Source organism: Amblyomma maculatum, chromosome 9 (assembly GCF_055883805.1).
Source record: "Amblyomma maculatum isolate TAMU_Amacu chromosome 9, ASM5588380v1, whole genome shotgun sequence".
Taxonomy (NCBI): Eukaryota; Metazoa; Arthropoda; class Arachnida; order Ixodida; family Ixodidae; genus Amblyomma; species Amblyomma maculatum.
The window spans coordinates 27347226-27372269 of NC_139352.1; the positions used below are offsets into that span (position 1 = coordinate 27347226).

General features: G+C 44.4%; 1 protein-coding gene across 7 annotated transcripts in view; it reads right to left on the reverse strand.

Annotated features, from left to right (window-relative positions):
* Window positions 1–25044, reverse strand: part of LOC146178643 (muscle calcium channel subunit alpha-1-like) — a 240850-nt gene that overhangs the window by 203390 nt on the left and 12416 nt on the right. For 6 of the 7 annotated variants that reach the window (XM_084578444.1, XM_084578443.1, XM_084578441.1 and 3 more), the window contains exon 1: window positions 12318–12415. The exons of the other annotated variant lie outside the window; for it this stretch is intronic. In XM_084578444.1, coding sequence (XP_084434570.1) covers window positions 12318–12366 — 49 coding nt within the window. In that variant the 5' untranslated portion in view covers window positions 12367–12415. Of the gene's footprint in view, window positions 1–12317; window positions 12416–25044 lie in introns of those variants that run through there. 7 annotated transcript variants of the gene reach the window in all.

Genomic DNA, 25044 nt, shown 5'->3' on the forward strand with positions numbered 1-25044 from the left:
TTGGCATTTGCAGGTTGTCCACAAAGCAAAACATGCTTACAAAACAGGATTCCTGGAAACAGGCTCACTTAGAGCCATTGGACCATCACCACATATTCACAAAACTTATCCATGCCCACAGGCGAACAATAGAGCGCGCAAATGCGGATGCTTGGTCGTAACAGCCTGAATTTGGGCACAACATGTTAATAGTATAAATGAATCAGCCGACCGCGTGAGCCACAATATGCCACTGGTACCCCGTCCTATTAATCTGCCGCCTACAAGACCCTAATCTACGCTACACTAGATTGTGGTAATGCCGTTTATAACAGTTTATGACAATCGTAATAATAATACTGTCCCAACTTTTCCGCATATTCAGAATCACGTCACCGTATGTATCCAGTCTACTTGCTCTTACAACCACAGCATTACAGAGCTAGAAAGATGACAAGAGTTCAACGCTGCTGAACCGAATATGGAGCGAAAGCATTAGCTGCGGGTGACCGAGCATTCTTCTTCTCCTCCTTCTCCTTTTGTTTTCTTTTTCTTCTCCTTTTTCTAATTTTTCTTCTTTTTCTTCGTCTTCTGTTAAGCGCAGCGGCGGCTCGGGGACGACGGACAAGGACACGGCACGTAGCGATGAGCGGTTAGACCTGGCGTAGTATTGCTTTAACAATAAAACTCAGCATAGTCTTCCCACCCTCGCCTCCTGAAGCAAAAGTTCCAGGGTTGCACTTCAGTCTGCTTAACCGCAGTAATGCGAAAGCATTTCTCGCACTGTTACAGATTAGGGTGTTTCATGTTCGTTTCTTTATTACTTCGCCGATTCTAAGCGCTGTTTTATTCAAGTAATTAAAGTAATTAATTACGCAATCAAATATAGAATAACGTTTTACTAAAGCTGACCGATTGACTATATAGGGAAATAATTAACCTAAATGACGAAATGGCCCATTAATTTCCAAGTAACTAATATTGAGGTAATTAAACTCTTCAGATACTAATTATTCGTGCCATTATTAACCAACTGGTTATAATTAAGCCACTCATGTCACAATGTTTTCGGGTTAAGAAATCCTTCTTGCTCTTTCCCACGTGGGAGACGAAGGCCCGGTCCTGCTAAACTCTGCCGGAAATCAAATAAAGTTATGCCTCCTCCTCCTCCTTGGCATGGATTTTATCATTCTTATAGTAAAGAGATCGTCAGTGCACTCTTGATATTGCGCAGTATATCGACATATCGGCGCTGGTACCCCTCCCCCCCCCCCCCCCCCCCCCCCCCCCACGCTCACTGCCTGAAGATATATACAGGGTCTTGAATATTTGGGGGCTGGGATTTGAAAAATTCCTATGCAAAATCTACTACCCCATTAGAGCTGAAATAACGTTCACAAAGTAGCAAAATATAGTCTACGTTATCTGATAAGTGATTCAACATCGGTGCTTGCCTAGATTTTCCGAAATCGAGAAAAAACTGCTCTCGGTGGCGTGCACAATTTTCGCAGAAGAGAGTCGAAATGTTATTTTGACATTGTGCGTCATCTGTCGGGCAGCGAGGCAAGCGTGCTAACGGCCGGGATGGAGCTTGCCTCACTGCTCGGCAGATGACGTACCATGTCAAAGCAGCGTTTCGACTCTCTTGTGCGATAATTGTGCACGCCGCCGAGAGCAGTTTTTTCTCTATTTCGAAAAATCTAGGCAAGTACCGATGTTTAATCACTTATCAGATAACGTAGACGATATATTGCTACTTTGTGAACGTTATTTTAGCTCGAATGGGGTAGTAGATTTTGCATAGGAATTTTTCAAATCCCAGCCCCCAAATATTCAAGACCCTTTATATATATATATATATATATATATATATATATATATATATATATATATATATATATATATATATAGGTAGGGGGGGGTAGGTAAAGGAGGTGACACACGGTGGAAAAAAAAAAAAAAAAACTTTAATCCGACGTTTCGGTCGGGGTCCGGCCTTTGTCAAGGAATGTAGAAAGAAGCTGTCGCTGCCTATTTCTTATATACATGCATAATCGCAGAACATGTGACCAGCCACTACCAACAAATAAACATCAAAATATCAAAACAAGATTCCACACGCGTGATGTAATGGCGGTGCAAGGTATATAGACAAAATGACACGTGTTGCGCTTAGTTCATGCATCTTAATATGTTGCACAAAGGAAGATATATCACTTGAAAGATTGTTGTCACTATCAGTGCACAAAACAAAATATCATGAGGTGAGAATGCGTGGAGTACATGTCACACTTAATCCTGCAATATTCAGGAGGGGGAGGGGGGGGGGGGTCAGCTACTGAAATATCATTCTCATTGGTAGGCGACACTAGCAGATAACATATCAGTAGAATTTAACAGTGAAATATAACTGTGATTTAGCGCGGTACAAAAAAAAGTAAACAGTCACTCAAATCGCGGCATGGTGACAAAACTCGATTGTGTGCTCAATGCTATGGAGATAAAGAGAAGCAGTTAAGAAGTTAATTGTTCGTACCAGTGTTTATTACACAAGGAATCGTGCGCAATGTTATTGGATAAGTTGTAATGATCAGTCCATGTTACGGCGGGAAGCAATATGATTGTGAGAAACTGGCAAACAGGAAAACGTAAAGCATGACATCCTGTGAGGGGCTTTGGGCTGTGGCCGTAAGAACGCAAGCGAAGAGGCCAACAGTGCAAAATGGAGCCAATGTCGATTAAACATAATATCTTTTAAGAAGCCGCAAAAGGTGCTACCATTTAGTTAAAATGCTACGACGACAGACAAGTTAGCTTGCCAATGTTTTGATTCAAACCACAAGGAACCGTGTTAAACTTGTGTATTAAAAATGATTCGCGAACTTCGCGTTCATGGTGGGTTCTGAAACCTGATTCCATTAAAGATACTTGCATTTTTTCAAACGGGTGCTTGGTAATGTTTACATGCTTAGAGATCGGAAGGTTAGGCAGTGTATTACAATAAGCTTTATTATTATTAAATCGGTATTTGAAGGGTGTTTCGGTCTGGCCAATGTACTGAATTTTGCAGATAGAACATTCAAGCATATAAATCACGTCCATACTGCATGAGAAGTTGTCCCGAATCTTTACATTAAAGGTCGATGCAGTGCTGAAAGCTTTCACAGTTTTAGTCATTTGTGCACAAACTTTGCACCGTGACTTATTGCAAGGATGGCAGCCGATTGGTGCAGTGGGGCTAGCTTTAGACGAAGTTAAAATATCACTGAGGTTCTTGTTACGGCGATAGACAACACGGGGGGCTTGCTGATAAATTTCTTTTAGACGATCACTTTGCATGAGAATACTATGATGTTTCTTTAATATGCCTGCAACGTTGGGGACCGAAGCTGAATGCGTTAGCCCGAGATTGATTCGTGATTGGCCGAATGGTTCTTTTTCCGATTTGAGGAGAGTTTTGCGATCAAGAAGGCTTGCTCGTTCCACTGCATCATTTATTAGGCACTCTGGATATTTGCGTTCCATTAGGGTGTTACGAAGGTTGGCACAGTGAAATTCAAAGTCGCGATCGTCTGAACATATCCGTTTAAAGCGGACGGCTTGTCCATATGGGATGCTAGCCTTCCAGTATTTAAGATGGCTGCTGTCGAAGTGCAGGTACTGAGGTCTGTCACTGAGTTTCCGGTATAGATCAGTGATTAGTTTGTCATTCTTTATTGACACTGTCACGTCTAGAAAAGCAATAGTTGTTGGAGAATAAGAATGAGAAAAGTTTATGGCCTCATGCACATTATTAAAACTAGGGATGAATGATACAAGTTCTGCTTCACCATGTTGCCAAATAAAAAAAAAAAAATGTCGTCTATGAATCTCTTGTAGTAAAAAGGCTTTAGCGGGTAGTGATCGAGAAACCGGTCTTCTAATAAGCCCATGAATATGTTGGCGTAGTTGGGACCAATACGTGTACCCATCGATGTTCCGTTCATCTGAACATAATGCTTGCCATCAAATTCAAAGTTGTTAAGTTCAAGTATTTATTTAACAAGGATAGCCAATGTAGAACCGTCAATGTTAGTGCATAAGTTTCGATCTTCAAAAGCCTTTACAACTGACCGGATACCATCGGAGTGGGGAATATTGGTATAAAGTGACGCTACATCCAGAGCTACTAGCAAGACGCCTTGAGGGATGGTGATATCAGCTATATCAGCTAGGAAATCAGTTGTGTCCTTTATGGAGGACTGGAATGTGGCTGGAATCTTATTGATTAGAGTGTCAACATAGCGTGACAGGTTTTCAGTTACGGTTCCTAAACCGGAAATGATCGGTCGTCTAGGGTTGTTAGGTGTATGAATTTTGGGCAATAAATAAAATCGGCCTGGTACAGGGCTGAGGGGAATTGTTGACTTTGCAGTACTTTTGTCAATTTTTTCACTCACGCTAAGACTGGATAAGGTTTCTTCCAAAACAGTTTTAAACTCCGCAGTCGGATCGCTTTCTAGCAGGCGGTAAATGAAAACATCTGCCAGTCGCCTTTCGGCTTCCGCGATGTAGTCATTTCTGTTCATGACTACGATGGCACCACCCTTGTCAGCGGGCTCACACACACACACACACACATATATATATATATATATATATATATATATATATATATATATATATATATATATATATATATATATATGGGTGTGTGGAGGGTATATAGCGGTGTGTACGCTTCATCAACGGAAACATTGTTTTGATTCCTTTATTGAAGCACGTACATACATACATACATACATACATACATACATACATACATACATACATACATACATACATACATACATACATACATACATACATACATACATACATACATACATACAATACATACAATACATACAATACATACATACATACATACATACATACATACATACATACATACATACATACATACATACATACATACATACATACATACATACATACATACATACATACATACATACATACATACATACATACATACATACATACATACATACATACTAGATAAAACCGTGAAAAAAGAATCTGAAATCTCACTCTTCCACCGCGAGTTTCCTTTCTCGCTTCGCTCGTCCTCTCTGTCAAGCTCATTATCCAACTCCTCCTACCCATCAACATCACAAGGGCCATTTTTATGCCCCCTTCCCATTTGGCGTCATTTCCAAACCGCATAACCTTTGATGTAAAAGGAATAAATAAAGAGATGTTCATTACGAAACAAATTCCGTTCGATGCAAGGGGCCTATGAATGGGTGCGGATCAGGTAGTCGAGAAAATATTACATCGGATTTTTGCGACAACATAGCGGTGCTAGACTGGTAAATTAAAGTATTAAAGTTGAAAAACTCTTCAAAAATTCTCAAAGGGCATATTATAGGCGCCCTAGAAATTTGCTTTGACGTATCAAGTGTCATCAGCGTCAATTCACTCTCGACAACCCTCTTCAAGTATAAGAACACACAGCGGAGACCAGCGAAAGGGGTTTCCACTCACAGACCCAGCCAAGCGTTGCGCCTTCATTGGCGCTCACTCACTCTTCACGCTGATCGTGCGGCGCCTTTTACGATAACTCCCCGCGAACTGTGCAGCCAAGCGCTGCCGTGTGACATGCACTCGTGCTTAAAGAGATCAAGGTAGCCCTATAGTCGTTCTAGTATTTATGAGCACCTAAAAATAAGGAAGCCCAAAAACATCCAAAGCACGTGCGACCTACTTTTTGTTCCTCTCGTCTGTGCGGCTCGACACACCGTTGTAAGGAAAATAACATAATACCCTGATCAGCGACGCCGCTTTAGGCAATTAAACTACACGTCACCAGAGCGTCCTTTTAACGTGAAACATGGCTAGCATTTTTTTTTTATGAGTGGCGCACATTAGGGTTAGCATTCCCCATGTTAAGAAGAATAGCGCATCGGCAAATACAGGCACAGGAACAGGCATGCCACTCGGACAACTTCTGAAAAAAAAAGCATGAAAATTGCAGTTATGGGTATTATACGAGCCCCCAGATAGCGACCCATTTTAGCCTATATCGTGCCTAGAAATATTGGAAAAGGATCTAGGCGCGCTGATATATGAGTCGCGCTCACGTGCCTTTTCTTTCACTCTGGCCTTTTCTTGGTGTTCTTGCAGTGATTACGTGTCTAGGCGGGCCGTCTTGAGAAGCAAAAGGCGCACTTCAGCGCGCCTTCGCTTCATGATAGAAAAAAAAGAGAGAGAACGGCGCTGCTGTTCTGAGCCGGGATTTGCATGCGACAATTCGCTTACACCTCGCAATTTCACCTAACCTTTCGCTAGTCTGTTAGAGATGATAACGTTGCACATATTGTGTTGGCTCTCTTAAAAAGCGTTTATTAAAGCATACATTCACTAAATTGTTTTTATGAAACAGTAAAGGAGCGTGAGAAGAGCTGCTTAATTGTTTCCCTCGTTTCCACGCCTTTTGTGAGGCGCTGTTAGTGTGTTGTAATCAATAGTCATTAAGGCCGGCTTCAAGTTGTTTACGAAGAGCCCTAGACTTCTGTTGCTCTGTACCGTGGTATTTAGATTTGTTAAGAATGTGTAACTACCTCTTTATTAGGCTCACGAGAAGGTACTGCGCTCGACGTTGTTCGTACAAATTCCAGTGTAAACAAAAAGTCAGAGCAGTACAGATAATTCGAAAAAAAATACTCTGTAGTTTTGTCGTAACTCTGTGATTGCAGCGCTGTATTAGCTGTACATTAGCTGTATTATTTGGATGTTTGCATCCATCCTGCAATGTAGTTGGATGGGATCGGGAGTACTCTTGTAAAACAAAATAATAAATAAATTGTGCAGTACTTTTACGTAATTCTGTAGTTTGTTTTACTCCGGAGCTTTTCTGTATTATGTAGTTCTGTTCCACATTTCAGATACACGTACAAAATTAGTAGTAGCTAAAAACATTTCCCTTGGCACTACACATTCACGATGAAAAGCAGTTCAAAAATTCTTTTCGGGGTAAAAAATTTACAAGGACTTTATTTTTTCCTTTTACTGAAATACTACTTCGAACGGCGGTTAAACGAGCGATAATACACATTTTTCATTAAAGGCAATGTTTTCTTTTTTTTTTTTTATCGGTCATTCTCTTAGCCGACTACATAATGAAATGTTAGTCACTGCTCAGGCCAAACAGCCTGAGTGCCCATGAAATTTCTGCTTTGTGCCCCCCGGAGATACCGTTAATCTGTGGCCATGGCCACTCCTGTAGGAAAACACCTATTCTCTTGCGATACTTTAGCAAGCTTCGCAATATGTCGCTGAAAAATATCTCCACTCGCTCGTACAGCGTCAGATAGCATATACCAGTCGGGCGCCTGACTTCGCTAAGCACTTTACCGCAACTCTATTAACCCCACCTTCAGTAAGGTCGGATGTTAGGAGACGGCGTCAGTGGGCTCACCGAGCACCTCTCTATCACACGGTGTTCGATGGACTGGATCACGCGATCTGCTCACTCATTCTGAACCCGTCAGCAGCAAAGGCTGCTCCGCCTGAGGTTAAACACTGATGCTGCCCCTTTTCCACATCAGTTGCATTAAGCCTCTATACATTCTTATAACAAGTAGTTGCTCTAGCACAAGGATGCAGGAATGCGCTGGCCGTGCCAGGCCAATGCGAAAACCTAGCTTCGCTAGCATAGAATTTCGGTTTGGACCAGTTGGTACATAATGGCGCACACTTTGCAATGTCTCTACATACTCTGGCACTAGCGGATATGCTTTTTGTTCTTTATCTCGATATTCATAGCCGGCTCTAAACTGTCAACAGCCGTGATTCGTTCTTCGACGACCGCCAAACACGCCCGTTTCTACCCCCTCAGCAAGATGTTAAGCTGTTAACTTCAACAATCATGTAAATAGTAATCGAACAAATCAAGCAATCAAATAAATCCGCTATTTGCTGGCCCGTTCCCGTGGCGGTGGTTGGGCTGGATAGTAGATTTTTTTCTTCTGCTTTTTTTTTCTTAATTTTTATTTATTTTTTTTTCTCCATTTCTTCAATGCAAAATTATTTATTGGAATAATCCCTATTCATTTTATTCTAATTGGATTAAGCCCGTTATACGAAGTGGCACGGGACGAGGCTCTTTATTTTTCTTTCCTTTTCTGCCTCAACATAATATATGTATGCAAGCTCAAGTCAGCCGAATATAAGTTTTCCTTGAAGACTTTTCAATGCCTTCCTTAACGCCAGATTGCAATACCGTAGTATATCGTAAAGCAGAGGCAAGCTCAAAACAAAATGAGCATTCATATAAAAACGGAATCCATCAGCTTACGATTACTCATGCTTATTTAGCGTACGTCTGATGAACAAGAACGGAAACTTGCAATTAGAGCGTGTGTCATATTCCCCAACACTTATTTTCGCTCTTTTTTTTTTAATTGCGTCAGCGTTTATTCAAAACGTGACCTATTCGGTTCCAACCGCTTTTCTCGCTTCGTCCCTAGTTCTACGCGTGCTCCGGATAGCGCAATTCTTTGTCCTAAAATTGGTATTCTGTTGGCAGTACCCGGTCTAACATAGGACCAATAAATTACCAACATAGGGCCAATATTGGGGCGATTGATTGTGCCGCCTGGGGCTGCCCCACCACACGCCGCGTCCCTGCGCGAAATGAAGGAAAGAGTGTGGCCTGTGATGACGACACTACCCATCCAGGTCAGAGCAGCGAGTTGTGAGACAGCAGTAATCACATTTCTCGAGTAATATGGCGCTCTTTCCTAGTGATATTTATATTTAACCCTTTACTCTTCTCACCCAGGAATACGCCTGTGCAACCGCTTGCATCGAATCGGTAATTTCGCAGAAAATGATTACCGATTTCCAAATAACTTTCAAGTGTAACTGTGGTTTGTCCCTCATAATTAAGCCATTCTCTTTCTGTGGCAAGGAGCAGCAGAATTTTTGGCGCTCAAGAATTTGTAATATAATAATCCCTAAAATTGTGAACAGTAACCTATAAACTAATTTAGTTAGGTCTAGTTGATTTAGAAGAGTGTTTAGTGATGTTTATAACCAAACCAACTTTTCAAAAGTAATTTATTCATTATAGAGCCCCACGCGCTCGCCAAAGCTTGCCGCCCTGCTGTGTATGCATGGAGGAATGGAAAGAATGAAGTGGAGTACATTTCGTCACGCCTTTTGAAGCCAGCCACGAGGCCTCCTCCTCTCACACTTGGTCACGCGCCTGCAGCTTTTAAGCCCGTTCGCGCATGCGCTTCCAGTGCGGCGAAGATCAAAGCGAGCAGACGATCTGGCGTTTCGCCAGGCCGCTGTCAGCTGTTCACGGAATTCTAAAGCCGCTTACGATGAACTCATTATTCGCACAATAGTGAAGTCCTACGCTCATTGCACACCTCCAAAACTTTGCACAAGCATAGAAACGAAAAATGAAATTAAAAATACTAATTCCCAACTCTATCCGACCAGCTTTGTCAACAACAAATTCGATATGGGTGATGCAGACGACGTGTGAGGAAGCATGACCACTCCCCAACAGCCCTTACGAAGGCACGTCATTTCTGCCACAATTTTCGCTATTCAGGCCGCATTGTGAAGGCCTCGGGTTATGCTTTGATTTCTTCATGCCTGTAAGTAACCGCTCTCGACCGCGCTACTCGATGAGCCTTCTTCGAGACTGTTTTGCGCATGGGCGGTGCCAGGGCGCGTAGATGCAGCAACCAGCCTTCTTTCGTTTCATTCGAAGCCGTCGCGCGGCCGATTAGCATGAATTCGATCACGCGCAAGTGTTGCGCCAAACGCTACTTCTTCATGGAGTCTAAGGTGGCTCTACCTTGTCGGGGTGGCGCAGTGGTTAAGGCACTCTACTACTGTTCCCCAAGGGGATCGAATCCCGGCAGCGACGGTCGCTTTTCGATGGAGGCGAAAAGCAAGCCGTTCGGGTACTGTGCGATGTCAGTGCACATTAAAGAACCCCAGGTGGTGAAAATTTCTGGAGCCCTCCACTACGGCGTCTCTCATAGGCTGAGTCGCTTTGGGACGGTAAACTCCACAAACCACAACCTAATATGGTGCTGCCTTTGCATCGTCAGAATCACCGAAGCAGACGAGCGACAGCGAGAAATGCACATTCACTGTGATCCAGCGCAATGGATCCATCCAAGTTTCAGCAGATAATTATTATGACTAAAACAAAAAAAAAAAATCTTGAGGCAGTAAAAAGAAAATGAACTGCAGCCATCCCCATCTATCGACCGTTTGCGCCAGCAAGCTATGGCGTCCATGAATTACAGTGCGAAAGCCTTATATCTCTGTTTCAAGTCGCATATTGAGGTACCAAAAATCAGAGGGTGTCGGAAAGGGTGACAGCAGCGCTGGAGAAGGGTGCCTAAAAATAACGCGCGGAGCCCAGCCGGAGAGTTTAGGGAAATGTCGGTGGAGGACGTTGCGGAAAAGGGGAAACAGCGGCGCTGGGGCGGAGGAGGGAAATGTAACTGGTGGCGAGGGGAAGATATCACCGCTGGAGGGAAATACCAACGGCGGTACCAGTCGAACCTTCAGGAACCTTCGCCAGCCTTGGGCCAAGGTCAACCATTTTCACGGGCAAGAAGGGCAGCAGCGTGAGGCCCCTTTTCCCTGTCGCTAGCTGGTGCAGCAGCCAAGTGCCAGTATGGCAACATCCACTTGAAAACGGTCTATATGTGGCCGCGTGGTTTAGGAACGTTCCACATCGCTTTAGGTGGCAACGCACCGGGACCTAGTCGCGGGCGAAGAACACTGAGAAAGTACGACACGGGCCAAAGCGTAGTGGCTGGAGCAGCCCGAACTACCGCTAGTCGTAACCGTCGTCGTGAGGGAGCGGTTTTGGATACTGTGGCAGGGACCCGACGAGGTCAGCAAGCGTCTCAATGCGACGCAGCCCTTCTGCAACAGGTCAGCAGAAAATTCAACACTTATTGAGTAGCACATCCACAGAAGGTCCAACTAGAGTGTCGGCTTCCCATTCTTAGAATGTTCGAAACGTGTTTTTTCTACGCCGATCAAAGAGGCATGGGTGATCTTCCATTCAATCCTGAAAAACGATCGTGGAATAATTTAGCGTGATTGTTGAGTTTCATTCAACCAGTAGGGGGAAAAAAAATCTGCTAAATTTGATTTCTTTCCAAATTAATGTACCATCAGCTGTCGAGAAAACATCCACATAGCCTAAAAAAGACGTGGAGTGCCCCACGGCGGTGGTGCATTGGTTAGAGCACTTGCCTACTGTGCCCAAGGATGAGGAATCGAATCCCGGCCGCGGCGGCTGCTTTTCGACGCAGGCGAAAAGCAAGGCGCGCGTGTGTTGTGCGATGTAAATGCACGTTCAAAAACCCCAGATGGCTGATGTATCCAGAACTATCCACTACGGCGTCTCACATAGAGGGAGTCGCTTTTGGGACGTTAAGCCCGCGGAGCAGATTTCTGCTCTGGAAGAGGACTGCATGAATTCGCAAACAGAAGGGCGACACGGTGACAGCACACACGCGAGTAAATGACACACTGCACAAGCCGCTTGTAGTGTATACGTCGACGTAGCAAATTGGCACTGTCTGAACCCGGCCCATATATTGGTCCAGTGGATCTGAGTACGGGATACAGCCCCTCAGTGAATCACAGCGGCACCGGTGTACAGGTTCACGGCGGTCGCATGGCATATCAAAGCAGCAAAACATGCCGTTATTCTGCGACCAATAACCCTCGGTCGAGCTGGATTATCCGTCAATCTCTCACTATATCGGCCCCCTAGTCGACTGTGCTAAAACAACCGTATACACTGTCGCACATCGAAGGGGCGGAAATATGCAGCGAAAAAATAGCATGACCGAGCATGAAAGCGGAACATGTTTGATTAGCGCAGTGAAAGCAGCACGAAACGACCACGGTAGCATCAAAACCTATGACTGGTTGTATTCATTACGAAATCGGTAGAATTACAGTCGGCTTTAAGTACTGCGCTAAGTTGGGGGCTTTTTTTCTTCGTTGTTGAGTGTTTCGCGCTGCTTTCAGTACATCACCCAAGAACCATCTAGTGCAGAAATCTTTTTCTGTGGCAGATATGATCAGACATGAGAACAGCTTGATGCAACTTAGTCCGAGTGGCGAAGCGGCTAGAATGAACATGACGAAAGCCTGCAGCGCGATCAGTGCAGAAATGATCGCTTGTGATCAGAGTAGAAGGCCGCGAAGACGCCACCTCGCACGCGCTGTGGAGCACGAGCGGGCGGTATTCGATACGCCCGAGCGGAGCCGAAGCCTTACAGTAGCGGACTCACCGGGACGGTAGGACGCGCGACACCGGAGATGCCATCTTCTCGCGTACATAGGACGGATACTTCCATGCAGTGCCGCTGCCGGAAACAGAGTGTCGTTTTGGCCGCACACGGTGGCCAGAACAAAGCGGAAAAGCCGCCAAGGACCCATAAGAAACGCGTCGATGCGCGCCGAGCATAAGCGGTTTCGACAAAACATTTTTGCTCTGGCAACGTTGGGATTGAGCAACACATCACTTCCTCAGGGGAAAATCTTTGGTGGGGGTGGGGTTGATATCACCAAGCGACGGGTAACATCGAAAGGTGACTTGCATCGGCGCCTTATCAAACACCGCATGGTGTGCAGTATCTAATACGCTTCATCTGCACCAACGCACTTCAATCGCTGAGTGACACGCTTATAATCTGCGCTTGCGTTATCGACGCACTTTCAAACGCAGCGTTATTTATAATGGAAGTGCTTTGGGGCTATCATCCTCAGCAACTGAATTAGTTTAGAAAGTAGGAGCATTGTATTGAATGCCGCGGAAATATACGAACACAAACTACTGCGAATCATTTCTCTTCAGAGACGAAAAAAACTAGACTAAGCAACGAAGGAACACAACTGGACGACGCTCCATTCATTCGCTTTATCATATTTTTTCTTTTTGCTTACATATTCGCCTCCTTGTGCACGTGTGCAATGGTATGGTTAAAATGGTTCGTGAAATAAAAGGCTATAATATATGTTGGGGCAGACTGATGGTCCCACAAAGAGGGCACCGAAGCAGCGAGTGAGATAATAGCGTACAAACAAACATCAGTGGTAATCAAACCCCTGAGCCTTGCGCTCACATCTAGCGCTATGGCATTTGGCTCAAATAGTTTTGCTCAAATTTTATTATTTTTGTTTTGTTTCTATGCCCGCACGGCAGCAGCGGATCGAGCAAGTAAAGTTCAGAAATATGTCATGCAGTTTAAACTAACTGAGAGATCAGAATCTTGAATCTCTCGTTAATTTCTGTCGTGAACACTTCATTCTTCTGCAGCGAGAGCAGTAAGCACTATCATCTACACCTTACTTTTTCTGCATATAACTCTTTTAGGGGTGAGCCCGATGGTTGGCGATAATATTTATTTTCTTGGAGGCCCTGGATCCCGCCTACACCACTCGCCACGAATATACGCTTGGAATGCGCGTGTCCCAAACGGAGCAATCTATAGGCGCACTTGTTTGACAACACTCCTTGGGACGCTGTAGCTTTTAATTAGGATTAGCACTGCGCCGACTGGCGTTAATTTTATACAAGGGAAGTAGCTGAGCCAGTTGGTGCATGATAAGAAGCAGTAAAGGGAAGGCAGTGTGCTGTAGACATTCACACACTTAGAGGGAGTACAGGGTGCGCGGAGTTTGTGAGTGAATGATCAGCTTGCGAAAAAAAAATACATAGTGTTTCGTCGATTCTGTAAAATTACTTACACGCCAATAGAAATTAGTTATGAAACAAAAATTGTCTTTTTCAAGGAAACCAACGCAGTAATATTTCATTTTTGGGCTCGAAATTTGTTCCCTTTCACAGCGCGCAACCCTGTACATCGATTTGCGAAGAGTTGTAAAATCAAGTCCGGAAGTGAAAAAAAAATTACCGAGAGAAAGACCAGAGGTTGAAGCGAAGGCACTTGGTCAAAGCTATGACCATCGTTTTACCAACATCACAAGAGGAAAAAAAAGCCAGCACGCATGAGTAACAGCAAACTGACGGTAGCACTCTTTGAGAAATGTTTTCTGTGACACATGGTTCAAGCGCTGCCCAGAATTGCGTCATGGCTTTTATCGCGATTTTCGGGTGGTTCTGTGATATACGCTCTTCGCTTCAGTGTGTTCTATTTCAATCAAGTTTCATAAATATTTTCCCGGTGTATTTTTTTCTTTTATCCAGTGGGCGTGAGTCGTTTATTGCTTTCTATCTCGCTGCGCTGTCAGAGGCACACGCTGTCACAGTAGAGATACTAACCGCGCGAAAAACGTGAACCCAGCAAAGTAAAAAAACACGCACTTCGCTGTGGTTATTACTGAGGGATAATTTTTAGATTTGCTTTCTAGCGCATACTCAGATATGGTGAACCAGAAAGGATGTATCCATAGCACGCTATTGACAAAGTTCCCGCGAAGTCACGCGTTTACAATTCTTTTAAGTCAACAAACGATCCAATTTGAGATAAGAAGGAAGAATCGAAAGAACGCAGGAGAACAAGAACCCTGATCTATTCTTTACCGAATAGAAAAAATATTCTTAAATCACAGACGGAAGAAAAAAAGCTGCCATTAACTTTATCTGGCAACCAACACTTAGCCGTTGATTTTGAAAAGCATAGCACAATTCGGGTAGCCACCGCGCCCATCCCAGTGAGCCAAAATCGAGCGAGTTATGGATTTCAACCGTATCTCTCCTCAGGCTGCTTGTAAGAACCAACAAACTGTCACGTTCTGCTTTTTACGCACTGGGATCGAGGTGTAATCGCAGAAGGATCGTTGCTCTCAGCAAGGGAGAGGAGGGTGAGTCACAAGATATAGGGCTGTCGCAATGTTGCAGCTGTCCGCGAAAGCAATATATTTTGTTGGTCATGATCAATGAGCCTTTGAGGTCCCATTAAGAGCCGCGACCTGCTAGATAGAAGCTAAAAAAAAAAAAAGACAGGCTTCTTTCTTTTTTGTTTTGCATCGAAAAGGCATCGAAAAGAGCGAAATCGTTTTTTGTTTTTTTCACGATAGCCTCGCACTATTGACGTTCCCAGTGTTGGCAGAGTTATTGTTATTGCTGACATAAATATGCGGCCTCCCAAAGTCTGTGGGGGCGTTATCATTACGGTATTGCCGTGGGGTCGCAAATTGTTTTGAATGTGATGAAGTCCGCGAACCTCTGCGGTTATATTTATTTCTAGTCATATAGGTATAAGAAAGTGACATCTAAAAGGGCACGTATCTAAAAATTTTGCAGTAACCACGTTCACTGCAGAGCAAATATCCCTCCTCTCCATACTCTCCCATTCGGGCTGAGGGCCACCTTATAACCGTGACCCCACAACCTCTTCACGCCCTTCCCCCTCTTTTCGAACTGTCTGTTTTACACCCGTTGCATTGTCAGTCTTCTTTTGTAATCCACTCTAATACCCAGGACGACCATTTGCTTTCTTGTTTCCTTATTACTTCCCCAGTTCATATACATCCCATCTTGCTTTATATCGAATGGGATGTCCTTACTCGCGTTGTTTCCTAGCTCGTCCTGCTGCCTATCTGCCGGAGCTACGCCAATCGTTTTCCCTTCCATACCCCGCTGCGCTGTCTTCCAATTAATTTGAAGTCGCCCTTTCATCCCCGCGTGGAAGTACTAGCAGGCTGCGATTGCCGGGTACTTTTATTTCGAGCGATAAAAATATGGTAAATATGTTGCCAATGAAGACCAATGAGCCACTACCAAATGCACTCCTCGTCAATCTTACTCTTCAGGCCTCATTTACACGGCCCACGCACTAAGGTTCTGAACGGTGTCGATGACCTCTTCGGAATACTTGTTCTGCCATGATGCGCTTTGTTTGCACTTCGGCTTAGCACGCCTGAGACCACAAGACCACAATTAATTGTTTTCTTCTAAACCGACACATGTGCTTCCCTGCGCAAAGTCCGTCTATTGTGAAGATATATCACCTGTCCGAATCGGCTGTTTCAGCGACGTGGGACTGAAACCGATTGTCACTGCTTAGTTGGGAGTCATATATTGCGGATAAAGATGTTAGGGAAGAAAACTCTCGCTAAGGTTTCAAACCAGCCCACGACCAATGTTCAAAATGTAGTAACTTTGGGGACGGTAGCGCAGCGATTTGGCTTCGCAGCAACAACCGTGAAGTGATTCGAAACATCCTGACGGATGCAAAGTCGATCGAAATTATTCGCAGGTAATGCTTCACCAACGCCGTTGCCAAAAAAATAAATAAATAAAAATGCGAAAGGGCAACCTAGCGGCACGACAGCGGAGATTCAACATGTGAAACAGTAGCGATGACTTGACCATACAAAAATAAATTGATTGCCACATGATCCGACAAGAGTGGGGTCTGTGTCCTACCGAATATCTGTACAATCAAATTAAAAGCTGGGTAATTAATACTCTGAGTGAGGATTCTTGAAAATATGAACTGAAACCAATATCAAGAAAGCCAATAGGTCACTAAAACTGAATAATTCATAAGGACTGCCTCCATTCTTTCCTTTATTTTTCGGGTTTTGCCAGTGGAAAAATAGAAGTAAAGACAATTTCATATAACCAGTGGGGATCCGATCCGCCGATCCCCACACTCCGCTTGCAACTGCCTCCCTATTGAGCCTAATTGATGCGGTGGTCAACAGACTGAATACTTCTTACATGATTTTGCCTAGATATGTCCTAACATTAACAGTGTTCAGCATCTCCCTTTGTAGCTTTTACAGAAGAATCAACATCCTGCCTGGTATATAGCGGAATTCCCACGATAAACGTGATGGTCCGGAGAGGAGGCAGAAGTGCTAGATTAGTCTTTAAGCATCATATGGCATAAAGAGTGCGGTATAGCAGGACAGTTCTTGGTATGCCGCTACGGTCGAGAGAGACGCTGGCGAAAACACTCAAGATTAGGTTACATATAACGTAAATACCCTCGGAGCTCTGCCAGCATATAAATACCAGCAAATAAGGATGATTTGAAAGGCTCCCCTAGATGTCCTCGGTTTCAGTGAGCGTTGAGTGTTTGGATATATGTGCCTTCTCAAGCACCTTAATCCTGACCCATGTTCGTCGAACTAAAGCCGAATTGTATTACTAGGTTTTTTTTTTTTTTTTCGTCATATCAAAATTCGACGCGCCAGTGCAGCGCGTAATTAGGGAAAACCACAAGTGGCGTAATTTCTCAAAGGTAAATTTGCAATTTATTCATCTGCTTTTTCGGCACTCCGGTGAAAACGGAAAATGTCCCCAGGAAAGGAGCGCATTTCGAGGAGGTGCCGAGCAGGTGAGCCGAGCACGCGAGTGCTGCCCGAGAAGGCCATCTTGAGGCAAGAAACGGAATTATCTGCATTCCGACACCAGAGGGGGAAAAAAACGCATACATGTCCATTCCCCGCGCTCGGACGGAATGCTCCGCTAACATCCCGTGGGAATGCCGACTTTGTTTTGATCAGGTTGGACCTGCGTCTTGGGGCCGACCTCACCTAATGTGTGGCCGTGAACTACCGTAATCAGGATGACCACTCAGGAAGGCGGCCCTGGAAGTTAAGAGAGGCCGATTAATACTGACTTTTGCTGTTTCCGCCACCGGGGAACGTTGTGGCAATGGTTAAAATCTTCGTTAATTTTTGTTGGAATATAACTAGAGTTAACGCAAATACGTAACTTCTTACGTGGGTTTAGCAGTTGCATTCCATGCAGTTTGAGTTAAACATTTTGCGTTTAGCAATTCAAACTAACACAATCGTTAGGTCGATCCCTGCCTGATTACAGTTAAAGAACCCAATTTCTCTACGCCATAATGTCACCGATGCCTTGTTATGCTCCATAAAACTATTATAGCCTTCTTTTTCTTGATGTACAGTACCTATGAAAATACTCCTCCCAAACATTTTAGATCGAATCTACAGAGAAGGCCTGGCGATTATATTTGACAGCAGAGTATAGTGAAATATGCATATTGTGGAAGCAGATAAGCTATTAAAAATTGTTCTTTTTTAATGTATATACTTCGTGAGACCGCCATGCGATGAAGGCATACGAAAAAGGGTTAATAGAGGTTCCTACGCTAACCAGTACCAAGATACGATCTTACCGCATGTGATTATGCATCCGTGTACGAAGTAAATATAGAAAAATGTACATTACGAATAACTGTTTCTAGCCTGCAATACCGAACACAATTTCACAGTTTCTTGTAGGGGAGTAACAGCGCGCTAAGAAACACATGCAAAATACACAAAAAGACAGGACATACGCTAATTTCACCTTTCTTACTTGCAGTCACGCCAGCATTTAAATATATACGAAAGCGAAGATATGCGCAGTAACAAAAGGATGTCAAATGCAACTGCAATTCGCAATACACATTCAATAAATTTTATTTTCGCCTTCAAAACCTTTACCGACTTATCGCTGACACACCCTTGCCCTTCTTCCTAATACCAAATGCTTCTCAAAGTTCACGCGCCGTCTTTCCACGGTCCCTGTCCCAGTATATTTGTCTATGTTAGCCGTGTCTGGCACGCTCTACAATTTAAACAGTGTTCTGCTTAATTTCTTCCTCCACCCTTCAACGCCGAGTGTCTTTTTATGCTCTATTATTCCTACACCAGAAGTTATGCAACATCTCGTCCAAATTCAAGTTTCGTTAATATTTCACAGCGAAAATATATTGCTAAGCATGAACAACTATGACATGTTATTTAGAGAGACAGTTCTTACTCGAAGTCACGCGCGCTATTTTCCACTAATTTTAGTAGGAGCACAAGACACGTCTTTTTCTTCGAGCTCCCTAACCCTAAGTATAGTACGCTAACCACTGCACTTCCGCGACGGAGTCCGCTGTCGCTTTTAAGTGTTCACATAAGTCTTATAGCCTTTCTTCTCTACACAAGCGGCATGACAGTCGGTCAACCTTGCACTACACGGAAAATACATTTCTCATAGATTTGTCGTTCACCTGTTGTACTTTTTATCGCGTATGTAAGCGATATCGGATTCTCTAAAAATCGCTCGTTGATCGGATACATCTGCCTTTTGGATACGGTTGGCTTACGCGGGCTTACGTTTCCAACAAAGACAATCAAAGGTTATCCAGCGCTGCATAAAAGACGAGGGCACAGAAAAAAAAATGCTCAGGACACTACAATACGCAGAAAATACTCATCTAAATGCGTTATTCAGAAACCATGCTTCACAAACGAGCCTCGCAACGTGTTTTTCTTAAGAGAAGCGAGTATATTGAGAAGCTTTAAGACAAGCGTGATTCTTTCTAGAATAGTTTCACAACGAAGACCTCCGTAGCGTCTCTAAACTGTATGTTACTTGAGGCGCTCCTTGTAGGGTAGTGAAAATCGATAATTGCAGCCGGCCCACTTCAAAAGTGGCTTCGCGACGCTCCCACACCCCCGTCAGAGCTGCGGTATGTATAGATGAGCATTCTCAATGTCAAACACTAAGAAAAAAGAAAAAGCTTCTTAAAGTTCTCATGGCGGCCAATACACTACACTCGTACCCACCGATACCACACACTCTGACAGGTAAAAATGCAATACACTGTACTCTATTCTTGCATTCGCGTTCTTGTTTGTTGGGCTGTAAATAGCTTTTAAAAAGTGGGTGTTATTTTATCCTCAATTGAATGTGCCGGTTTCTTCAGCACCGTACGTTTACGAAATCATATCTTTTTTGGAGGTACCTTTTGACAAAATGGACGCAAAGCGGACGGATTCCCTCTTTCCTAGCCCCCCCCCTCCCCCCCCACCGTTGAGAAGTGCTCTTTAGATGCACTTCGTGTTGTTAGGTTCGAATGACGTCTCTTTCTAGTTCTTTCGTGAACACTTCTCGTACATAGATCCCTCCACCGAAATGAATGTGTGCCTCAAGCTCGTGGACGGCAGCAGCGTGCATAAGGAGCAGAACGAACGTGTGTGCACAACACTCGAGCAGGAGCAAAAAGGAAGCTGGTCTGGCCAGAATATATCTGACGCGCTCAGGCGGACGGCGCTTCTGCACCGAGCATGTGCGAATGACGAGATGAGCGCGCCGCGAAGCACAGAGGCGGCGTGGGACCCAAGCAGCCGGTAGGGATCAGAAGGAAGCTCCGTTTAGGACGAATTTTTGCCGTTGGCATCGACTAGCATGATTTCTTTGCGTATGTGTGTGTGTGTGTTTTTTTTTTTTTTTTTGCGTAGGAATAATGCAGGCTCATGGTGCACTGGAGCCCTTTGTGAGCGTTAACTCTTTTGAGTCGCAGTTTTGTTCTCAGATGTTTGCCAATATTATTTCGTGCTTTGCACTGTAACTTTGTGCATCTGCTTAATTCATGATATTTTTTCTTATCTCTGTTAATAAACATAAACCTCTTGAAACAGTTTTGTGAAGTTCATAAATAGTGAAATAGTGAAATTCTAGTTAGCCTCACTTCCATCCATACCCCTTCTCAGCATGCGGCCCACGCCCCTATCCTATGCCTTGGGACCAAGAGGTGGGTTGCAGAAACCTAAAAGTCAGCTTCTCTGCAGAGCAAAATCCCCTTCACCATGGCGGCCAAACCTGTTTTGGGGGCAGAAATTAGGTGCAGTGCAGGAGACGTCCATTGTGGCAATAATGGCCACGTCCATTTCCTCGCACCCCTCTTCTTCTTGTCGCAATTATAGGATTAAGAACCCCTTCGTTTGTGAGTGCCATTCATAACGCCTCCCCCGCCCCTACCTCCTCCAGGCTCTTAATAGTGAAGGAATTCTGCTCAACACGTTCGTGCATGACATCAGGCTGGACATAGAAGTATTATGCGCTGCACCCAACTTCTGACCCTAAAACAGGTTTGGCTGCCATGGTGAAGGGGTTTTCGCTCTGCAGAGAAGCTGACTTCTAGGTTTCTGCAACCCACCTAGAGGGTAATGCGATAAGTAAAGAAAACAATAATAAGCTTGACGTCCCCGTATTGCTAAGCGTTCTTGAACATAGCCAACAACAGAGGCTTCCCGTCATCTTACGTTGTGAAGATGATAAACTGGACCGGAGCTTACAAATGCAGCATGCGTTTGATGTCCCCCGAGAGCTAGTTCGTCGGTTTTATGCCGGATCCAAAAACACGGTATAGATGCGCATGTGGATTCAATTGCTTTGCACGGACAAAAATGCAGTAGACGAGAAGGCGCGATTGTGCTGGCAAAGTGCGCTTCAATGAAAACAACGAACTCCAAGCACACTCTCCTCTCGTCCTTGTCCTTTTATGAACGGTTCTCTTCTTCTTCATCGTGTACCAATTGGCCCATATTTTCCACGCTTCTGATCGTCCGAGTTGACGAAGCATGGCTTTTTCAATACAATCCAGACAAACAGCACACCTTCCACATAACAGCAAAGTAAAAAAAAAATGAGACAGCTCCCCGCTGTGGTGGTGACAGCACGTGATATGTCATCTTTCCTTCATATTTGTGTGTTTGTTGTACTGTTTCTCTCTCTTTCTTTAGTAAAAAAAAAATCATGTACTTAAACAAGGCAGGCGTCGAAACAGCTTCACTCCACCTTGCCTTAAATTATTATTATACCTCCTTCTGTATATTTACTGATAACCTGTTTACACGTCCCAATAAAAATTCTTCTTCTTCTTCTTCTTCTTCTTCTTCTTCTTCTTCTTCTTCTTCTTCTTCTTCTTCTTCTTCTTCTTCTTCTTCTTTTCTCTCTCTCTCTCTCCCTTTATCAAACAGCTTCATTCTAAGACAAGAAAAGCCCGCTTTTCGGAGGCCCCGCCGGGGTGGTGCAGTGGTAAGACGCCCGACTACTGTGCCGGAGTTCCCGGGTTCGAACCCGACCGCGGCGGCTGCGTTTCGATGGAGGCGAAACGAAGTGGCGTCCGTGTGCTGTGCGATGTCAGCGCACGTTAAAGATCCCCAGGTGGTCGAAATTACTCCGCAGCCCTCCACTACGGCTCCTCTTTCTCTCTTTCCACTTTCATTCCCACATTCCTCCCTTCCCTTACGGCGCGGTTCGGGTGTCCACAGAGCAAGAGTGACAGTTACTGCGCCTTTCCCTTCCTGTGAACCAATTTAACTTTTAACTTTTCGGAGCCACGTGCTGATCTTCGTCCGCTTTGGCTTTATCCAGTCTAAGCAATGTTTGCTCTCAACAAACACCAAACCATTAATTGTCTCGGTCAAAAAGCGTAGGCAAAGAAGCCTTTTTTTCTCTCTCCTCTGTCTTGGGCTTCTGTATTTTATTAAATTCATGCAGGACTGAGCAAAATAGCTCCGCCGATAATGTTAAAGAGTATATAAGGCTTAGTTCTGTAAAAAGAGAACAATTAGGCAAAAATACTCGGAACATAGAGAAAATAGCCTCACAATGTGGAGAATCGCTTGAAAAAATGCATAATATTATGCGGCGGCTATGAGTACTTCAGCGCGAGATACGCCTGATCTGTTAGGAAGTTTTCCATCGAAAGGCAAACATGCCGGCTAAAGAACCTCCATAGCTTGTCAACACACACACACACACACACACACACACACACACACACACACACACACACACACACACACACACACACACACACACACACACACACACACACACACACACACACACACACACACACACACACACACACACACACACACACACACACACACACACACACACACACACACACACACACACACACACACACACACACACACACACACACGCACCCCGCCGGGGTGGCGCAGTGGTTACGGCGCTCGACTACTGTTCCCAAGGATGCGGGATCGAATCCCGGCCTCGGCGGCCGCTTTTCGATGGAGGCGAAAAGCAAAAGCGCCCGTGTGCTGTGCGATGTCAGTGCACGTTAAAGAACCCCAGGTGGTCGAAATTTCCGGAGTCCTCCACTACGGCGTCTCTCATAGCCTGAGTTGCTTTGGGACGTTAAACCCCACAAACCAACCAACCAACACCAACGGGCGCCCGCCTTTCACGTAGCGGTTACAGTGAGCTCTAGCAGTGCCTCTGGTGGGAGAGCCGATTTGCTTATAAGCACCTCGCTTTGAAACCACTTAATCTTATCTTCGTTACAGGAATCTACTCCTGCTCCGAAGAAACTTCACCTAATACCGATACCCCTCAACTAAATATGTTGAGTAAAATGAGAATTCTACACAAAATTTTATAAGGGAGCAAGTAATAAATGAATGATTCTCTTTATATTAAATCAAGTTTCCAGTGAAAAGCCAATGGCTGATAAGAACAGCCACCCCTTAGCAATGACATGTTACAAACCGTCTCCCTATTTACAACAAAGCCGTACTGCCCTGTGATGCCTTTTATGTAGCGTCTTTTCCTAATCATAGAAACTGCTCTCAGCATAACTTCCAACGGGACCCGCGGCGATATCTTCCTATCTTCAAATCGCATTGCTGCCGAAGTTATATACAATAATGACGTCACCGTCCCGTGTGCAGTCAATTCTACACCGCTTCGGTCAAAGCGCTCTCAGGGGACGCGTGTACCGACATCGCCACATACTGGAATCACGTTACTAACACGATGAGCAAACCTGGATTCACTACCCCACCACTACCGGCACTGCCTGTGGCGTGCGGCACAAACATCTGGGCCGGCTTGTACGATAAAGTCCGAGCTAAGTCCAGACTTAAATGGTGTCTTTAGAAAGACCAAGCTTATTTAAGACGGCTCGTGTTCCGAACGTCGAACGCTTCGGGTTCATGTTCACCACAGTGGCTTCCCAGAACGGCCTCAGCAACCACTTGGGGCATTTTTCTTCGTAACACAATCTTAAGCCGCAAAAAGCAATGACACGGATTTTACACAACGCAAAATTGACGGAATGTGTACATCTTAAAGCAGGGACAGTGCCAGCGCATCCCTGTATTTCCCTAATTTCTCTACTTAGACACCTGGCGTCCTTGTGTCTTAACCAAGACAGCACTAGAGTCGTAATCATACAAGCGACTTATTCAAGTCAGGACTGAAGCCCAGTCTTGACTCCAGTCTTAAGCGGCCATGCTAGTGGCCTATTCTTTAGACTCCAGTTAAGTCTGGACTTAGCTAAGACAGTCTTAAGATTGTTTTGTGCAAGCGGGCCCTGCTATTGATCCACGGCGTTGGCAGTTGTATGCGTAATTTGTGCTCAACGGCTTTCGTTTTATGGTAAGTTTAGTTGGTTCATGGGGATTTAAGTCCCAAATGTATAACGACTAAATCCTCTGCCTTTTTGCCGAAGGGATAGGGGTATAGAGGAAACGCTGCAGGCAGGAACAGACCGAGTGCGATATAACGGGAATCAAATAGGTGATTCATGTTCCCCTTGACAGTCCGAACTCGTGGTTATAACGTCTCAACCAAAGCGAGAATACTTTATCCGGATATCATAAAGTTAGCAGATGGTTCAGTCACGAGCAATATGATAGAGAAATAAGTGAGAACACTGATTTATTTGTAACTTCAAAATTATGTGCGACAAGCCGTTTTTATTTCTTAATAGCTACTTTTGCTCCTGGCGGATAAATTATGCGAACGTCACTAAAATTTAGTAGAAAGTAGCCGAATTTTCAGTTTTGGTAATTAGTTTGTTCCCTTTCATATTGTTGGAGACTGTACATACATACGTACAAGGAGTGCAGAACATCAGAGCCCTGCATTTACAAGTACAAAACAACTAAAATAACACCGCCGCCCTAAGCAAACTCCCAGGGTGCGCTAGGAAAACAGATTTATTAAGCCAGGAACAAACAAACAAAAAAGCCTGAAGGAAGTGCATCTTATCCGACCTGTCCCAGCCTTCGTTCTGAGACGCATAGCATATTTCCTTCGCAAATCTGCACCAATACCAGGCTGAAGGGGGTATAACCAGTTGCCTAATTAGACAGTAATCCGAGCCAGCTATTCACATCCATAGTAATACAAGGACAATACGAACCTTCGAGAACTGTGAATCCATAACAGCCTGGTGGAACTGGTCGAGGCTCACAGACTATCCCAGCTAG